A 17200-nucleotide genomic window follows, 5' to 3' on the forward strand; every position below is an offset into this window, starting at 1 on the left:
TAGGTCATCATAGGCCTATGAGTCAATATGATCATAGGCTTTGTGTAGATGTATAACCTAGACCAATTTTGTGTGTTTGTTTCCATTGCCCTAACTTTGTCAAGTCCCCATCGTCCATGCTTGTGGCATTGCTTTCAATCTGCATATAACAAGGACATTCTTACAAAGTTCCATTACCACCTTGTATATAAATATCCAAGATAAAAAATTACAATATAAAAATGATTGAACTGAAATGTTTATCCATTTCCCCCAAAATGAAAAAAATAAATAAATTATGTTTATATAGAGAGCTTACACAAATGTAAGCTATGTGTAGATTATATTACATACATATCAAGGGCGTATCTAGCATATGTTTAAGGGTAAACCCCGCTACAACGTAATTTTTTAAATGCAATGATCAGTATTTTTGGTCTTGATTTTAGCTTCTAACCTAGCCGAGCCAGTTCAATATGAAGTTTGAGCTGACCTCGTGCTAGCCTTCCTTGGCTAGACTCAGTCTACACGTTAATAGCCTTTTAAATTCTTGACTAGATCGCGTCGGGGCATCCACTAGTTTGTGTGTGTGTAAGTAATCAAAATTCGATAAATGATAAATGAGTCGAGCCGGAGTCAAAACCAAGCTTTCAGAATTGTTATCAAAACAAACTTGACATTAGAAAGAGAGCTTAGAGCCAACATGAGCTACGTCTTGAAGTGGTCATCTTGTTTTCCACTAAGTGGTTTCCATTTGAGGAGGTCTCACTAAGTGCAAATTCTGTATATATGTGAGAGCATCATTAGAAAGGAGTCTAACCTAGGGCAAGGAAAAATTGGCAAGTGCTATAACCCTTTGGGAGAAACATCACCGTCACCTAGTTAACGTCATTATAAAAAAATGAAAGTGAGCTCAAAATGAATAAAACTTGAACTACATAAATTAACTGAATTTCGTTTAAAATCGGACTAGATTAAACTTGATTCAACTTATTAATAGTTCTAATAAAATCCCCTAATAAAACTAATTTAGAACTTCTTTTACGCTAACGATTCAAAGGAAAACTCTGTGAAAGATTTTTAAGTTTTGTACACACCCTTTAAGCTATATATGGAGATAGTTTAAGAGGGTAATTTATTACAATTTAGGATATCATTTAAAGTTAATGTCTTAATTAAATTTTCTTGTTAGCGAAACGACAAAGCTCATGTTTGTTGACACTTTTAAAATTCTTTGTATTGTCTATTGGACAAATTGGTATACGTACGATTCCGTCTTATTTTTATGTTTCTCATTTGTCACGTATTTTTTATATAAGAACTTTGTATTTTAGGAGAAACATGAACATATATATCTTAGAAGCTACCAATTGGGTAAGTGGTCATTCATAAAGATAAAAACTGTAAAACATTAAGTGTTTAAAGGCATTAGATTCAAGTGTCCTATATAATATAAGATAATAGCCGTTCAAAAGAATGAAAAAAAAAACTAGAAAGATTGATAATCCTCTCATTTTACTTCGAACTTCAACATCTCCGTATGAGCAATAAATGTATTAAATAAGAGGAGAACACGAACTTTGCTTAGTATTTGTAATTGAAAAAGTCGTGTATTAAATAAGAAAAACATGAACTTTTCTTAGTTTTTGTCACAGTATAAATGTGTACTAAACAAGAGGGTTACTTGTGTAACGGTTTCATTATGTAGGGACTTTGGCTGTAAAAGATTTGTACAAACTTTGTAAGCTGGTCTCATGTATAAAACAACTAAGGGGTTGTTTATTAGTTTTTTCATGATTTTATTAAGAGCTTGCCATTGGCTAGGTAGAGGAAGAGTGTATTTGATTAAAGAAAACACACCTTAATGGTTAATTAATGAAACCTTTTAATGACCAAGTTTTATAGATATGATAAATGATTTAAAGACTATCTCTTAATTAATCAAACCTCTTAAAGATTCAGCACAAGATTACCAAACAACTCTTAAGTACGAATACAAACAATTATTATGGATTAGTTTAACCACTTCTCTCGTAATTCTCTCGATTCATAATAATTTTTTTTTTTGGATTTCCTGTTAGGTTTTACTCACAAAATGCATCAAAAAGTCTGGATTATCAAAACGAGAAACCCATTCTAGTGATCCAATTGAAAAAAAAAAACAGATTTCATAGCCATGGCATATTACTTTACCTTAATTGGTTTAAAAAGACGATAACTAAATAAATACACACCAATGTAATCCGGATGAGAGTACACTGATCATGAATCCAACAATAACATAATAGTGTTTCGGGTTTGAGAACGGGATACACAAGAACCAAGGGTCGATCAATTGGCCTTAGTCCCTTTTGCGGTGCTATTAGGTTTTGTTCTCTCAATCACAAAGGTTTTGTATTATGCGTGTAATCAAATTCCATTCCTTAGGCCTTTATTTACAATCCTTATGGTATAACTTTAGTAAATTAAAGTCAAGTTTGTCTTTCCGAAAGAGCTATAGTGCGGGTTCCTCTTCACAACCTATTGATGGCGCATGTAAGAAAGATGAAATTGAACCCAAATCTTTCAAATATGTTGATAATGCCCCTCAATCTCAGCCATACATAACCTCTTATCAAGAATAAAGAGATTAGTCCAACCATACATGGGTACGCTATACAAATAACATATGTGATGTATCGCCAATGCATACACTAAAGTATCTGGAGTAACATATGCAGTCCAACTATAAATGTGTACACTATATTATAATCAATAACACATGCAGTGTAATAGCCAACAACACATATACTATACTGTCAATATAAAATCACACAAGAGTGAATTGTGGTTTTCGTACTTATGGTTTTTTCAAATTTGTGTTTTTAATTAGTCCAATAGTTTCAAATTTGTGATTTTGATCCCCATGGTTTCATTCTTGCAAATTAAATCTGAATTCACTAATCCCGTAAAGTATAGTCGTTAAACTCATCAGCGTGCCCTTCACGTGAGGGACAGTTTTGTCCTTCCCCCCCCAAATACACCTCAGCCCCTCACGTGAGGGTGCTTGCAAATTATGGTTGGGGTTTATTTGAATAGGAAAAGGACAAAACAGGCATCACGTGAGGGGCACGCTGAGGGGTTTAACGACCAGTCTTAACGGGGCTAATAAATTCGGGTTTAATAGCAAATGAAATGAAACCATATGGACGAAAATCGTAAATTTGAAATTATTGGATTAAAACCGTAGATTTGGACATAACACATGGACGAAAACCGCAGTTTACTCATCACAAAATCTAGTTTTTATATTCTTCATAATATAATTATAGTTATACTTTTTAAAAGAACTATACGATACACAGTTCAGTTATACTATTTACATCATGCGGTTATTTCATTATACACGATGTTGATATACATCTAACAGATTAATTCACACGGTGTTTGCGTGTGTTTATATACACAAATGAGTATTGACTCCGCGTTATATGGTGCGGTTACTACACTTGATCCCGTGCAAATGTGTTTTCAATTACGTACCCACACACAATAAACTTACTTTTGCATACGTGTCACACTCTCATTGCTTCCTACACTCTTTAAGTAAAATTTACTTAGTGTGTTAATTATATATGCGTGTGTGTGTATATATATATAGAAAATAAAACTTTTAAAAAAGAGTGTTGGAACTAATAGTTGAAGAGAAGTAAAGATAGCCCACAAATTTCGTCTCATTTAGTCCTCTCACACCCTACCACAACTTAAAACAACACCATATCTCTCTCTCTCTCTCACTCACTCTTGAACTCACTGCCCCTTTTTAAGTCACGAGAACCGCTGTCCCTTTTTTTCCATTTTAAGAGAAAGAGGTCTCCATAGTGAGTGACAGAACCACTGATAGAGAACTTTCAAAGAGGAGAGAAGGGTGTTTGAGGGTGGGCAGATATACCCTCTTTAATTCCAGTCTTAAACTGAACTCAAGTCATCATCTTTTATAAATAAATTTCTTTATAACCTTCACATTCACTTCTCTCATCTCAAGATTATTATTGTGTTGTTGTTGTAGCTTCATACTTACTTCTCTGTCTGTGGTACCAACATCAACTTCAACATGTATGTTTCATATTTTATCATATAGGCTTCACCCCACACCACACACACACACCCTTTATCTGAACTATCACCCTCTTGTTCTTCAGTTTAACTTACTCACCACCTCTTTTCTAATTTTTTCAGGAGAAACCCTTTAGACCTTAACAATTTGCCAGATGATTTCACTAGAGACCATGGTAAACAAACACTTGATGATTCATCTTCTTCCACATCTGGTATGTACTTCTTTCATTTTGCTTCAAAACCCTAAATAAAAGATTATATATATATATATATATATATATAACAACATTTTAACAACGTTTAGAACTACCCTCGATATCATCTGATGTAAACCCTAAAAGATCATATGATTTTAGTCATTTTACTTTGAAAGATTTTATTTTTTACAAGAATTAGGGTGACCCTTGTGTAATATCTTGATTGGTGTTTAAATTTCAGTGTATAACATAGTAATAAGTTAGTAACAGTAAACTTAACACATGAGAGGTCCCATCCCATCCCATCAATGTTGTTGTTTGTTTGTTTTGATTGAATTAATTGTGATGTTTTGTGGTGGTGATATCTAGGAATCTACAGGAAAAAGAAAATCGGCGCAAAGGATGAAAGTGGGAAGGTCTATGAGTGTAGGTTTTGTTCCCTCAAGTTCTGTAAGTCTCAAGCTCTTGGGGGACACATGAACCGCCATCGCCAAGGTCTCTTAATTCTCTCTCACACAAACATATACATACATACACATACACAGAAAGTGTGAAAAAAGAAGATGATTTTGCCATGTAGTCTTGTCAATCTTTATTATCTTTAAGTTTCACCTTTCAGTCACAAAGTTGAAATATTTAACTTTATATATTACTCCAACATATGCTATTTTCATTCTATCAACTTATTTCTTGTAAGGTTATTAATTAACCTAATGTTTTTGCCTTTCTGGTGATGGTTTCAGAAAGGGAGACAGAAACACTAAACCGAGCTCGTCAGCTGGTTTTTAGCAACGATAATGTCCTACCTCCACTCCCTCACCAACTAGGGTATGTATATTATTATTATTCTTTCTAATTTCTTATTAATATCTTTTCATGTGTATGTTCTAGCTAGGGTTTAGGCTCTCTACATGTATATGATAATCTTCTTTGCTTTGTTTGAGAAAATGAGTACATAAAGTCATAAACTGATTGAAGAGGTAGGTCCCAGCAGAGCCCAGTTGGACCCGCAAGACTCACTTTAAAGAGGGACGTCTGCGCAAAGACCAACTGGTTCCGCAGGACCCACCATGCTCAGAGAGATGAAGACCTTACGCGCAGTACGCCAGCTGTTCCCGCAGGAAAAGCCTCCCAATGGTGAAGTACCCCGCCTGTTCCCGCAGCTGCGGATACAAGCCATCAGGGAAGGCTACCCGCACTAATAGTAAGGCTACACGCACAAGGCACTAACTCTCAATAATTCAGTAATGTCACCTGAAGAAGGAATGAGCAAGGGGGGAATACTCCCGCCCAAATGAGCCAGTCCGTACGCTTCTGGAGGATCTTTTGTACTATACCTGCCAAGGTATGGACAAAATAGACAAGATCTGACCAAAGCAGCCCATCACAGGGTGACAGCTCACTGACAACAGTACGAGGAGGAGCACGCTCTAGTACAAAATGTCACTATCAGCCGCTGCCTACTCACCAACCCTCATCGTGGCACGTACATAGCCTGCAGTTGGTGGAAAAGGAATAGTATACAGCCGGCCATGTCACTATCAGCCGCTGCCTACCCACCAACCAACAGCATGGCACGTTCGTAGCCCACAGTTGGTAGAAAAGGAATATTATACAGCTGGCTGTACCTGCTTGGAAACCTACCTTCGGCTATAAATACTCCAACACCTTGGAACGGTATCATGATCTTATACTATCACATATCTTATCTGCTCTAGCTATTTCTCTTAATATACACTTATATTCAGAGCAATCTAGTCTGATTCTCAAGCCGGAGGGTGGTCACAAGGAGGTACCCCCCCTTCTCAGTGACGAGCTCACGGTGTCTGTTTTGCAGGTCATCAGAAAAATAACCATCTTTGCCGGACCTAACCCTCGTGGGAAACATCTACTTGACCCTAAGATTATCCGTAATCTGTCGGGGTCACTTAGTGTTTCTTCATTGGCGCCATCCGTGCATAAAAGCTAGAACTAATTCTCAGTTTTTTCAAAACCTCTGGAAAGATGGTTAAGGTTACTCCGGTGCCAAGGCCAGCGAGTGACCAAGAAACCCCGGTAACCAAAACCCCAGCAACTGGGGGGAACACCGGCGAGTACACAAATTTTACGAACACTACCCCGGTTACCCAAGCCGGGGCAAGTGCAGTAAACAATCCTCCCCTGGGATTCATTGATACCCAGGTGGAGAGACAACAAACGAGGCTCCCCCGCCAAACACTTGATCAAGTTAAAGCGTGGGCGGAAGCACGTCAGAAGGAATTCCAAGCTGAGTTGGATGAACGCTTACGTTCACTCCAACAGGCTGACGAATTCGGAAGCACTCGACAACAGCTCAACATGAGCAATGAGTGCGAGTACTTGGACGATGATGGGGAGGAGTCCGACAGTGACGCAAACCCTCGTCATAGGGCGAAAGGGAAGCGCAAGGAAACGGACTTCCAAACGAGAAGGAATTTTGGAGAAACCTTCAAACCAAGGAACGCGGGGGGAAACCCACGTGACTTCTCCAAAACCTTTAGACCAACTGTTGCAAATGCGGGAACGTCCAAGTTTGCAAGGGACATTGCGGAAGCAATCGCCCCGAAGAGTGCCAAACATATGTCTAACATCGGCACTTATGATGGTATATCCGACCCAGACGATCACTTGAACAGATTCATAGCGGGGGCAACCGTCAGCAATTGGACGGAACCCACGTGGTGTTACATGTTCCAAATGATGCTTGTTGGGGCAGCCAGAGCGTGGTTTGACCGTCTACCGGTCCACCACATCTACGATTGGGCAGACTTCCAGCAGAAGTTTAGCCAACACTTCAGTCAACAAAGAAAGTATACCAAAGAGCAATGGACGATCCTCAACTGCATCCGAGAGGAAGATGAGTCTTTACTAAACTTCATCACGCGCTTCAATTCAAAGAAGCTAAGTCTGGGCACTATTAGCGAAGATTTTGTTCGCGCTGCTTTCATCCAGGGCGCGGAAGAGCCAGAGCTCATCCGCACCTTAACGGGTAAAGATGGCATGCCATCCACGTGGGATGCCATCATGACAGCAGCTAAACGCTTCGCGGAAACGGAAAAGCAACTGGGTAGAGATCTTCCCCAGAGCACAAACCTCTACACTCAAAAAACAAGAGAAAACAACGTCCTTACCGCCCGACAAAACAAAAAGAGGAAGCTCGGTATTTGGCAGTCAAGGATAAACTTTGGCACCTCATCCGGCTCGCACCCTCGGTTAGGCGGAAAGGATAACATGCAGTTATCGAACCGGAACTCCAGATGGACGCCACTCACCAAAAGCGTCACCGAGATATTTGCCACCGAGAGGCTCCCATGGCCAGAGGCTCCAATAATCCGACAGCGTCCAAACGCTGATCAAAGCAAATCCTGTGACTTCCACAGGACAAAAGGCCACACCACGGAGGAATGCGTAGCCTTGAAGGACGTCGTCGAAGCATTCGTCAGAAATGGGAAACTCACTCACCTCGTGGCGTAATGGACGCTAAGCAGGCTAATGCGTGTAGAACCTCGGTTGGGGAAAACACGGATGAAACTGCAGCTTCAATGTTGGAGACTACATACTGCGTAAACAACGAGATTCCGAACCAGGTGCATATCGGCTCGAAAGGCTCGATGACACCCCCATCCCAAGAACATGGAAGGGAGCTCAATTACACAGGCTGCATGTAGATCAATTCCAAACTTGTAAAGAAAAGGCCTAGAGCCACTTCTAATGGAAATGATTCTCCTTATCACATTGACGCTGATGGTCTCGCATTTATACTTATGATCTGACCACTGATATACCGGTATTCACCGCATAAATAAGTGGGGAAGTCGTTGCGTGTGGAAGGCGGCAAAACCCGCATAAACACAAAAAACGGTAAAAATTTCTAAGGAAAAGATGAGGAAAACCTTCACGCAGGTCAGTTATAGGTGAAGTTTGGTCATCCCACTAAATGAAAGTGACGGTCCTACCCGCACAATCATGATAGAGGAAACTAAACATTAACCTATTGACAACCACGCGTCGAAAGGTTAACTTATTCAAAACACTTAGAAAATTTCTAAGATGAGGAAAACCTTCACGCAGGTCAGTTATAGATAAAGTTTGGCCATCCCACTAAATGAAAGTGACGGTCCTACCCGCACAATCATGATAGAGAAAACTGAACACTAGCCTATTGACAACCACGCGTCGAAAGGTTAACTTATTCAAAACACTTGGAAAATTGCTAAGTTAAACTAAAGTATGCATGAGCGAATCATATATTGTTTATGAGGCAAAACAAGTGCCAAATTAAATTATAATATGCATGAGCAAGTCATATAACGTTTATAAAGCAAGTCATTAAGTGAAAGTGACGGTCCTACCCGCACAAACATTTATATTTCATAAAAAATTCAAAACATTACAAGAATGACCAGGTATCTACCCGCCTACAGAAATGTAAATCTATCCTAACGGTGGGAAGGGATCTCAAGGTTCAAACTTCAGGACCACTCTCTCAAAACCCACTTGAACCTGCATCATCAGTTGACTGTGGCGGTTCAAGGAAAGCTTTGAGAATAGTTAGCCCATCATCAGCAGCAGCAATTTCGTTCACCTTCTCCACCACCGGATGCGGGAAGGCAGCATACTGGTTCACTGCTTGGTCGTAAGCAGCTTCAGTGTCCACGTCATAAAGAGGGAAGTTGGAAGGCGGGATGCCCTTCTCAACAAACCCCAGACCAAGCAGGAAACCAGCCTTTTCCCCATCCTCATGGGAAGCGTTGAGGGCTGCGCTCATGGCATCGTCATAAGATGTGTTCGTGAAGATCCGATGCACAACCTACAAAAAAAAAATATATGTATCAATAACTTTTCTAAGTATAAAGAAAAGCGTAAAGATATTATGAAGCTACGCATACCTGCGACAACGCTTCTCGTAGAAGCCATTCCTTGGTGATCAGAGCTTCCTGGAGGGCAGCTTGAGCTTGGTCACGGGCGCGTTCGGCTTCATTTTTGTTAAGGTTGGCAAGCAACACTTCCTTAGCAGCAGCCTCTTCAACGCCCTTCAGCTTACGCTCAGTGCGGTCAAGCATACCCTTCTGGTCCAGGAGCTCTTGGAGTTTCTTGGCATCTTCCATGGCCAAGGCATCATGAGCCTGCTGGAGCCTCTCTAGTTTGGCTTTAAGCTCCTCATTCTCGGCGCGCAGAGGCTCAGCAATGGCTTCAGCTTTGGTGGCCCTCTCGGTCGCGTTCCGCGCAGTTTCCTTAGCCAACCTAAGCTGTTCGTTAACAGCTTGGGTAGCCTTGGAACAGGCCTCGTGCCGGGCCTGAACTTCAACCTCGAGGGCCTTGAAGGCCTTTTCCTTCTCCGCAGCAATGGCGGCAAGTCTCTTGTTCTCCTCCCGGATAGCCCGCGCCTGAGCCACTTCCTGGCTACGCGCCGTCTTTAACTTGTCGTTTTCACGACAAAGCAACTCGACGCACGGCTGCATCCGGGCAAGGAGAATCCGAAGCTCATTCGTCAGCCTACCCTCCTGGTAACTAGACATGGCTTCCCCCAACGCACCACTTGGAGCTGCGTGACGCGCCCACTCGACGCAGTCCACAGCCGTTCGAAGGGTTGTTCCCAGGCGGATGTTCCACCGTGGAACATACACCTCATTGGAATCCGAAACTGCAAAAACAAAAAACAGTTAGGAAAAGATGATAAAATAAAAAAAGATAATAGGCCAAAATAACCCTACGCACCTGTAGGGTCGACAACAGGCCGGTAGCCGCCAAACCCATCACCCGAACCTAAGGGATATCCATCCAAGAGGTCAGGCAGATGGGAAGGAGGCAGAGATTGGCTAGAAGCCCCAACCCTGAACATACCTGATGAACCGGCCGGGGACGAGGTAGTCGCCGGTGCCGGAGACACGGTTGAAGCCGTCGCGGTAGAGACCATCGGAGGTGAACTCACTGGAGGTGAACTCACAACCGTGGCCGCCGCTGCGAAGGAGCCCGCAGAAAAAATCACCGCCGGCTCAGTGAAGGATGCAGTGAAGATGGCACTGACAGCCGGCGGAGATGACGTCACAATTGGAACAGTTGCCTCAACGGGATGAGCAACTGAACCAACACTGCAAACAGGCGCAGCTGCCTGGGTCATCGCCTCGGGTAGGTTGACCAAACCTACCGTCGTGGGTCCAGAACTGCTCCTTCCCGCACCACTTTGAAATGCGGTTGCATCCACGCCTGCATGAAGATAAAATATTAAAAACAATGGCGGAAAGAATTGCGGGTAAGATATATAAAAAGTATACTTACGAGTTTTCTTGAGCTTGAAGGTTCTGACAGGTGGGGACGAACCCGATGGAGCCGGCCTCTTCATGCCGGTCACCGTCGTCGTACTGGGCAGCCCGGAGGTGACAGCTGTCTCAACCTCCGGAACAGTGGTCTCACCATCACCAGGGTTCCCACTACCTCCTCGCTCTCGGTCTCCGAGTCAGACCGGTTCCCCTGATCGGCAGTGGAGGCGACCTTCGCCTTGCCCTTCACGCCGGCAGCTTTCTTCTTCCTCACGAAGAAAGGCCCATCTGCGGATCCCTCATCAGAAGATGATAAAATTAGGGAAACTCCAGCAGAGGTTTGAGCATGAAGAGGGCGAGGGTTAAAGAATCCCTTACCTGGCCGCGTGGCGCTCAAAATCTCGTGGCCCGGCGGGTAGACCTCCACGAACCTATCCGCCGTTTGCTCCAAAATGGGCAACTCGTTCTCATCAAGAGCACGAGTACCCAGCCGAGCGGGACCACCGCTCTCACGCGGTTGCAGAAGCGACTGCAAGTTGTTCCCCTCTGAAAATAAACAGAAAAACAGTTAGAAGAAAAACCTTAAATCATCAAAAAAAGATGGAGCATACCATAGGGAATAGAATTCGAACCGTATTCAAGTATGATAGGTACTTGCGGCATCCCAGAACCGGCATCCTTCCATACCCGGCTCATCCCAAGCATCACCATCCCAGACTCCGCAAAGCGGTGAACCGGAGTCTGGATCCGGGAGATCTTGGTAAACCATTCCGCCTCCTGGTAGTTGGAGGCGTGAAGGTTGGGGAGTGCCCTCCCGTTCTTGAATGTCATCGCAATAGGGACGACACGGGCAGAGATATAGAAGAACTCCTGCTTCCAAGACCGAAGACTGCGCTCGGTAGCACAGATCTTCAAACCCTTGATCCGAGTGATCAAGGTGTACCAGCCCTGGATGCACCTCCAGGAATAGAAGGTCATCAGGCGGCCGACGCGGGGCTCAACGCCCAGAATGTGGCACACCCATTCAAAGTGGCGAACCTTTGCGATCGCCATCGGGTGCACCTCCAAAACACGGTACACAAACTTCGTCAATGGGAACCTGAGATTCCCATAGATGAAGAATGCGGCATACACCCCTATCTTGCCCTTGGGGGCATCGTACACCATCTGGTGAGGCTCAGGAAACTCAGGCTCGAAAGGCTCGAGCATGAACTTCTTGACGATGTACTGATAAAGGTCGACGGAAAGAGCACACTGGCACTCGCCAGCAGTACTCTTATTGTCCTTGTCAGACGCGGACATCGGGTTCTCAGGGTATACGTCGGACTCTTCGGCAGTAACCTCAGGATCATGAGTAGAAGACATGTTGAGGATGGAAAGAAGAACGATTTCAGGAGAATGCTCGACAAAAGTTAGAGTATTCGCCGGAAATCGCTTAGAAGAAGAAGTGAATGTATGAGTTGAGATGCATCCTCTTCCCCCTTTATATACCCATCGCAATGAATGCGATGAATTTAATGCGGGGGAGAGGGAAAAGCGCAGGCGCGATGAGACGATGACACGTGGAAAGCAAGCTGGCAACAGCTGTCGACAGGACGCGTGCCGTAAAATTTGCGCCCACGCGCCCGAAAACTCGCGCCCACGCGCTTGAAAAAGCGTCTGGAATGACCATATACTGTCACGTCGCCATAACTTCCTGCACGTCCTGAAACTGTCAGAAGAAACCGTCGGACGACGCTAACGTCCCTTCAACAGTTTGGACTGTTCTTATCCTTTCACCAACTCTTCGAATTTCAAAAAAAATTCAAAAAGATTCAAAGATTCAAAAATAAGAGGGAATATACCCCCTTACCTTGGTAACCAAGAAACCGTAAGACAAGTGCGGGTACAGTGTCAAGGCGAAACTCTTCACATATTTAGCACCTACAGGGAATTGAAGCCAAAAATACCTTGGAAGTCAAGTAACTATAAGACGAGTGCGGGTACAGTGTCAAGGCGAAACCCTTCACATACTTAGCACTTGCAGGGAATTAAAACCAAGAATGATCTTCTGGGCCATGCTTGTGGAAAGGGAAATAACATCCCCGCATAGCGGGAACGTTGAGAACTAGATTGTTTGAAGCTCCAAGATGGAATTGGTTGTTTAACATAATTGATCACTATGTCTAAAACTACCAAAACCTCGTGGAGAATCTACACAAGTGAAACTCAACGCTCCTGACTTGCGAGGAGGTTACACACCTACCTGCATCATACCCAAAGATCAAGCCGAAAAGTCGGGAATTTCTACACGTGACATTAGGAAAACCGCGGGAAGAATCCCCACGAAAAACCTTAAAACTACAAACCCTTTTCAAAACCCCTTGCTTAAGTCCAAAAGTTCACCTCACTTATTAACAATTCATGAGAAGAACATTGGACTGGGGGGACTTGAAGAGGTAGGTCCCAGCAGAACCCAGTTGGACCCGCAAGACTCACCTTGAAGAGGGACGTCTGCGCAAAGACCAACTGGTTCCGCATGACCCACCATGCTCAGAGAGATGAAGACCTTACGCGCAGTACGCCAGCTGTTCCCGCAGGAAAAGCCTCCCAATGGTGAAGTACCCCGCCTGTTCTCGCAGCTGCGGATACAAGCCATTAGGGAAGGCTACCCGCACTAATAGTAAGGCTACACGCACAAGGCACTAACTCTCAATAATTCAGTAATGTCACCTGAAGAAGGAATGAGCAAGGCGGGAATACTCTCGCCCAAATGAGCCAGTCCGTACGCTTCTGGAGGATCTTTTGTACTATACCTGCCAAGGTATGGACAAAATAGACAAGATCTGACCAAAGCAGCCCATCACAGGGTGACAGCTCACTGACAACAGTACGAGGAGGAGCACGCTCTAGTACAAAATGTCACTATCTGCCGCTGCCTACTCACCAACCCTCATCGTGGCACGTACATAGCCTGCAGTTGGTGGAAAAGGAATAGTACACAGCCGGCCATGTCACTATCAGCCGCTGCCTACCCACCAACCACCAGCATGACACGTGCGTAGCCCACAGTTGGTAGAAAAGGAATATTATACAGCTGGCTGTACCTGCTTGGAAACCTACCTTCGGCTATAAATACTCCAACACCTTGGAACGGTATCATGATCTTATACCATCACATATCTTATCTGCTTTAGCTATTTCTCTTAATATACACTTATATTCAGAGCAATCTAGTCTGATTCTCACGCCGGAGGGTGGTCACAAGGAGGTACCCCTCCTTTCTCAGTGACGAGCTCACGGTGTCTGTTTTGCAGGTCATCAGAAGAATAACCATCTTTGCCGGACCTAACCCTCGTGGGAAACATCTACTTGACCCTAAGATTATCCGTAATCTGTCGGGGTCACTTAGTGTTTCTTCACTGATCATGTAATATTTCTTGATCTAGTTAATCCACTTAAAATATTTTATTTATAAACCAAAATATAATAGCATATGTGACGACCTTTTTGATCATAGATGTCATATAATTTCTTTACAAAACTCTCTTGATTAATTTGAAAACCAAAATGTTTTTCTTTCATCTAGTTAAAACACTAATAAAAGTTTGTTTTTAGACCTAAATATAGAAACATATGTGACCCTTTTTGATCATAGATGTAAAATATTTCTTTACAAACATTTTCTTGTTGAATTTGAAAACTAAAATGTTCTCCTTTCTTCTAGTTAAAACATATGTAAGATTTGATTTTTAGACCAAAATATAATAACATATGTGACCCTTTTGATCATAGATGTCATATTTCTCTACAATAACAAGAAATCATGTAATCTTTCTTGATCATTAATTTGTAGCCTAAACTTTCTCCTTTTTTCTAGTTAAACCACTTAAAGATTTGATTGTTAAACCAAAAAAATAACATATGGTGAGTTGTGACCCTTTTGATCATAGTTGTCATAAAATATTGGTGTCCTAATGTTCTATATGTTCTGTATATAAATAACATTGACCGGTCATACTACTATCATTATGTAGTGGACAACCAGTGGTACATGGAGGCTTTCATCATCAAGCAGGATGCAACATGGGCAGTACAGTTTACCCTACAAGACTCTTCTCCGGTACCTCAACCACCATGTTACCACCACCACCACCACAACAACAACCAGCTCCACATATGTACACTTCACCCGCCTCACGCCTCACTAACCCCTACACATCCCAATATCCACCTTCACACTCAGTAAATGATTACTTCATTGGACATGTATGTTCCACCAATCCACCACCATACAATGTCCACAATTTGACCACCTTCACACCACCACCACCGGAGAGTACTAGTTACTACACATGTGTTGGTGCACCGGTTGGCCAAAGCTTCACACTTGCTGGAGGAAGCATTGGTGGTGCTGAAATGTAACCAATATGATATATTGATATCATCAAGGGTTCTAATTAATAATGATTTTACTTTGGTACTATGTTTTTTAATTTATGTTGTAGGGATGATAAATATTGTCCAAATAGTAATGTAGGGTTTAAGAGTGTGAGTATGAGCAGACTGAATGAAAAACTGTTTGGTTGGATTTTAACTAGATATAGACCGAAGGCATTGTATTGGATAATATTGTAATTGGAGTGGGACCCATAAGTTAGATTTCAACTGGAAGTGCCCAAACCCCTTTTGGATTTCAAGTATTATCTGTCCTTGCATGGGGATTGAGAATGAGACACATTCTTAAATTTTATTCTCATTTTGTTACATGAAGTGTGTAATTGATGAAATATGATTGTATAATAAAACCAACTCAACAGTTTCTTGAATCCAAGGTAAATGTTGGGCCATTCCCAATCTTTCTTTTCTTTCCAATTTCTTTTGTGTAATCCTTTTACTCCAAAACTAAATCAGACAACCTTTGGATGCTATCCAATGCATAAATCATTTTGTAGAACTTATGTCCATTTCCTTTCTAACTTAATTCCATCGGTTTGATGCATGTTACTGTTGGGTTTCAACGGTGGTTCAGAACGAAAAAGGATAAACCTTTTAAACCCGTTTTAGCAAATATTTTGTTTCAATAGTTATTAATCAATATTAATAAACTTGGATATATAAACGAACTATAAAAACGCAGCGGAACGATTATACGATTAACCCGAACCAAAACCGAAAACCCGAACCCGGATCGATTACAACTATTATACGAGTACGATTAAACATAAATAAACAACCATAGTTTATAGTTTGTCGATATACCTCGGTTATCGAAACCGGGAAGACAACGAAGGTTAACGAAACAAGCTAGATGAGACACAATCAACAAAACCCAACCAAGATCCGGCGGCGGCGGCGGCGGAAAATCCGGTAGGTGGTATAGCGGCGGTAGGAGGTGAAAAAGCTCAGATCCGGTGGCTGTAATAGTCAGCGGACAATAGTGAACCACGGCAGCAGCTTGTAACAACTATAGATAGCCGGAAATGGTTTGATCGGAAAAACGTGTTTGCCGGATTTTGACCAGTTCGCCGGAAAAAAACGAGCTGGGGTTATTTGGCTGAAGCAAACATCGTTTCCGACGGTATTAAGCGGCGGTGGTGTTTGCTGGACCAAAGAGTGGCTGTGACAAGTGAGTGGCGACCGGAATGGACTCGCTGGAAAACCGAGCAGCCGGAATTCGACGCCGGCGGCGGTTGAAAGTGAAGGAGGTGATTAGAGTTTTTTTTTTGTTTTGTTTTTTTTTCATAATTATAACAAAGATTATCTATTTATAGGAACAATATTAGGGTTTTAACAATTAAACCCCATTGGGCTTTAAGCCCAAATGTTAAAACAAAGCCTAATCCACCAACATTTTCTTTTACGTGATAGTGTCGGGCCCAGTTAACGTTAACGTTTAAGTGGGTTTACATTTCGTTACCCCCGATGTAACTCATACCGGGTCACATCGGGTTGGTCGTGTTGACTTGACCCGAACCGACCATTAAATCCAACAGTCTCCCACTTGGACGGATTTGGGTCAAGTATCACAACGCTAACAGCCAGAGGCGTTCTAGCTACACATAGTTGTCTCCAACCAAATATGACATTTTAAATCCATAACCAAAATATCTTGGAATACCTTATTGCAAGATAATGAATTTATAGTAATCGTTGTCATATATCCTTTCTGTATAAGATATTAATTGAACAATGAGACATGGATCAAGTCAATCTCATATGGTGTTCAATTATAGTAGTTCTTGATATAGAGTCAAAGTGGTCCATTCAAACACACAGTAAGTTTGGGTGAGGCCTCACACTTTACCAGTTTGAATCAACGAGGGCGCCAATATGTCTAACTGTTACATTTTAATGCAAGAGTACAGAATCCCATCATGACTACATACAACTCCCACTGAACTCCAGAACATTCCCAATCAATGCCTTTATGTCTGGCAGTTACGCAACAGCGGTTGACATGATCAAAGAATATTCCCCGGTAAACGAAAGTTCTAATATGTATCTCAGGTCTTAGGATACTAAATGAGCATACTATTATCAAAACATCATATGATCAAGATCCATGAAGATGATTTGATGCGACTTACATCCAACGTCATTCATAATGAGGTATGTGAGTTTGGAAGTCAACTGCTTGAGTCCAAAGTCAGAATAGTCTTAATTCAG

The 17200-nt window shown here is 42.3% G+C and overlaps 1 protein-coding gene across 1 annotated transcript; it reads left to right on the forward strand.

The window, feature by feature from the left end:
* Positions 1 to 3518: 3518 nt before the first annotated feature.
* On the forward strand, positions 3519 to 15263 carry LOC143556843 (zinc finger protein JAGGED-like). The gene is made up of 5 exons (XM_077046075.1): positions 3519 to 4074; positions 4198 to 4289; positions 4644 to 4769; positions 5018 to 5102; positions 14569 to 15263. Coding segments are annotated over exons 1-5 (693 nt in total). The 5' UTR covers positions 3519 to 4072; the 3' UTR covers positions 14957 to 15263.
* The last annotated feature ends 1937 nt before the right edge of the window (positions 15264 to 17200 follow it).

The sequence above is a fragment of the Bidens hawaiensis genome, unplaced genomic scaffold, assembly GCF_021521415.1.
Source record: "Bidens hawaiensis isolate Kalapana, Puna unplaced genomic scaffold, B.hawaiensis_p1.1 tig00018746_1, whole genome shotgun sequence".
NCBI classification, from domain to species: Eukaryota; Viridiplantae; Streptophyta; class Magnoliopsida; order Asterales; family Asteraceae; genus Bidens; species Bidens hawaiensis.

What these genes read in the sequence shown, in the direction of transcription:
- LOC143556843 (XM_077046075.1), top strand. An exon ending in TTCATCTTCTTCCACATCTG is followed by an intron (nt 4,290 to 4,643) that starts GTATGTACTTCT and finishes GGTGATATCTAG; the next exon opens with GAATCTACAGGAAAAAGAAA. An exon ending in CCACTCCCTCACCAACTAGG is followed by an intron (nt 5,103 to 14,568) that starts GTATGTATATTA and finishes ATCATTATGTAG; the next exon opens with TGGACAACCAGTGGTACATG.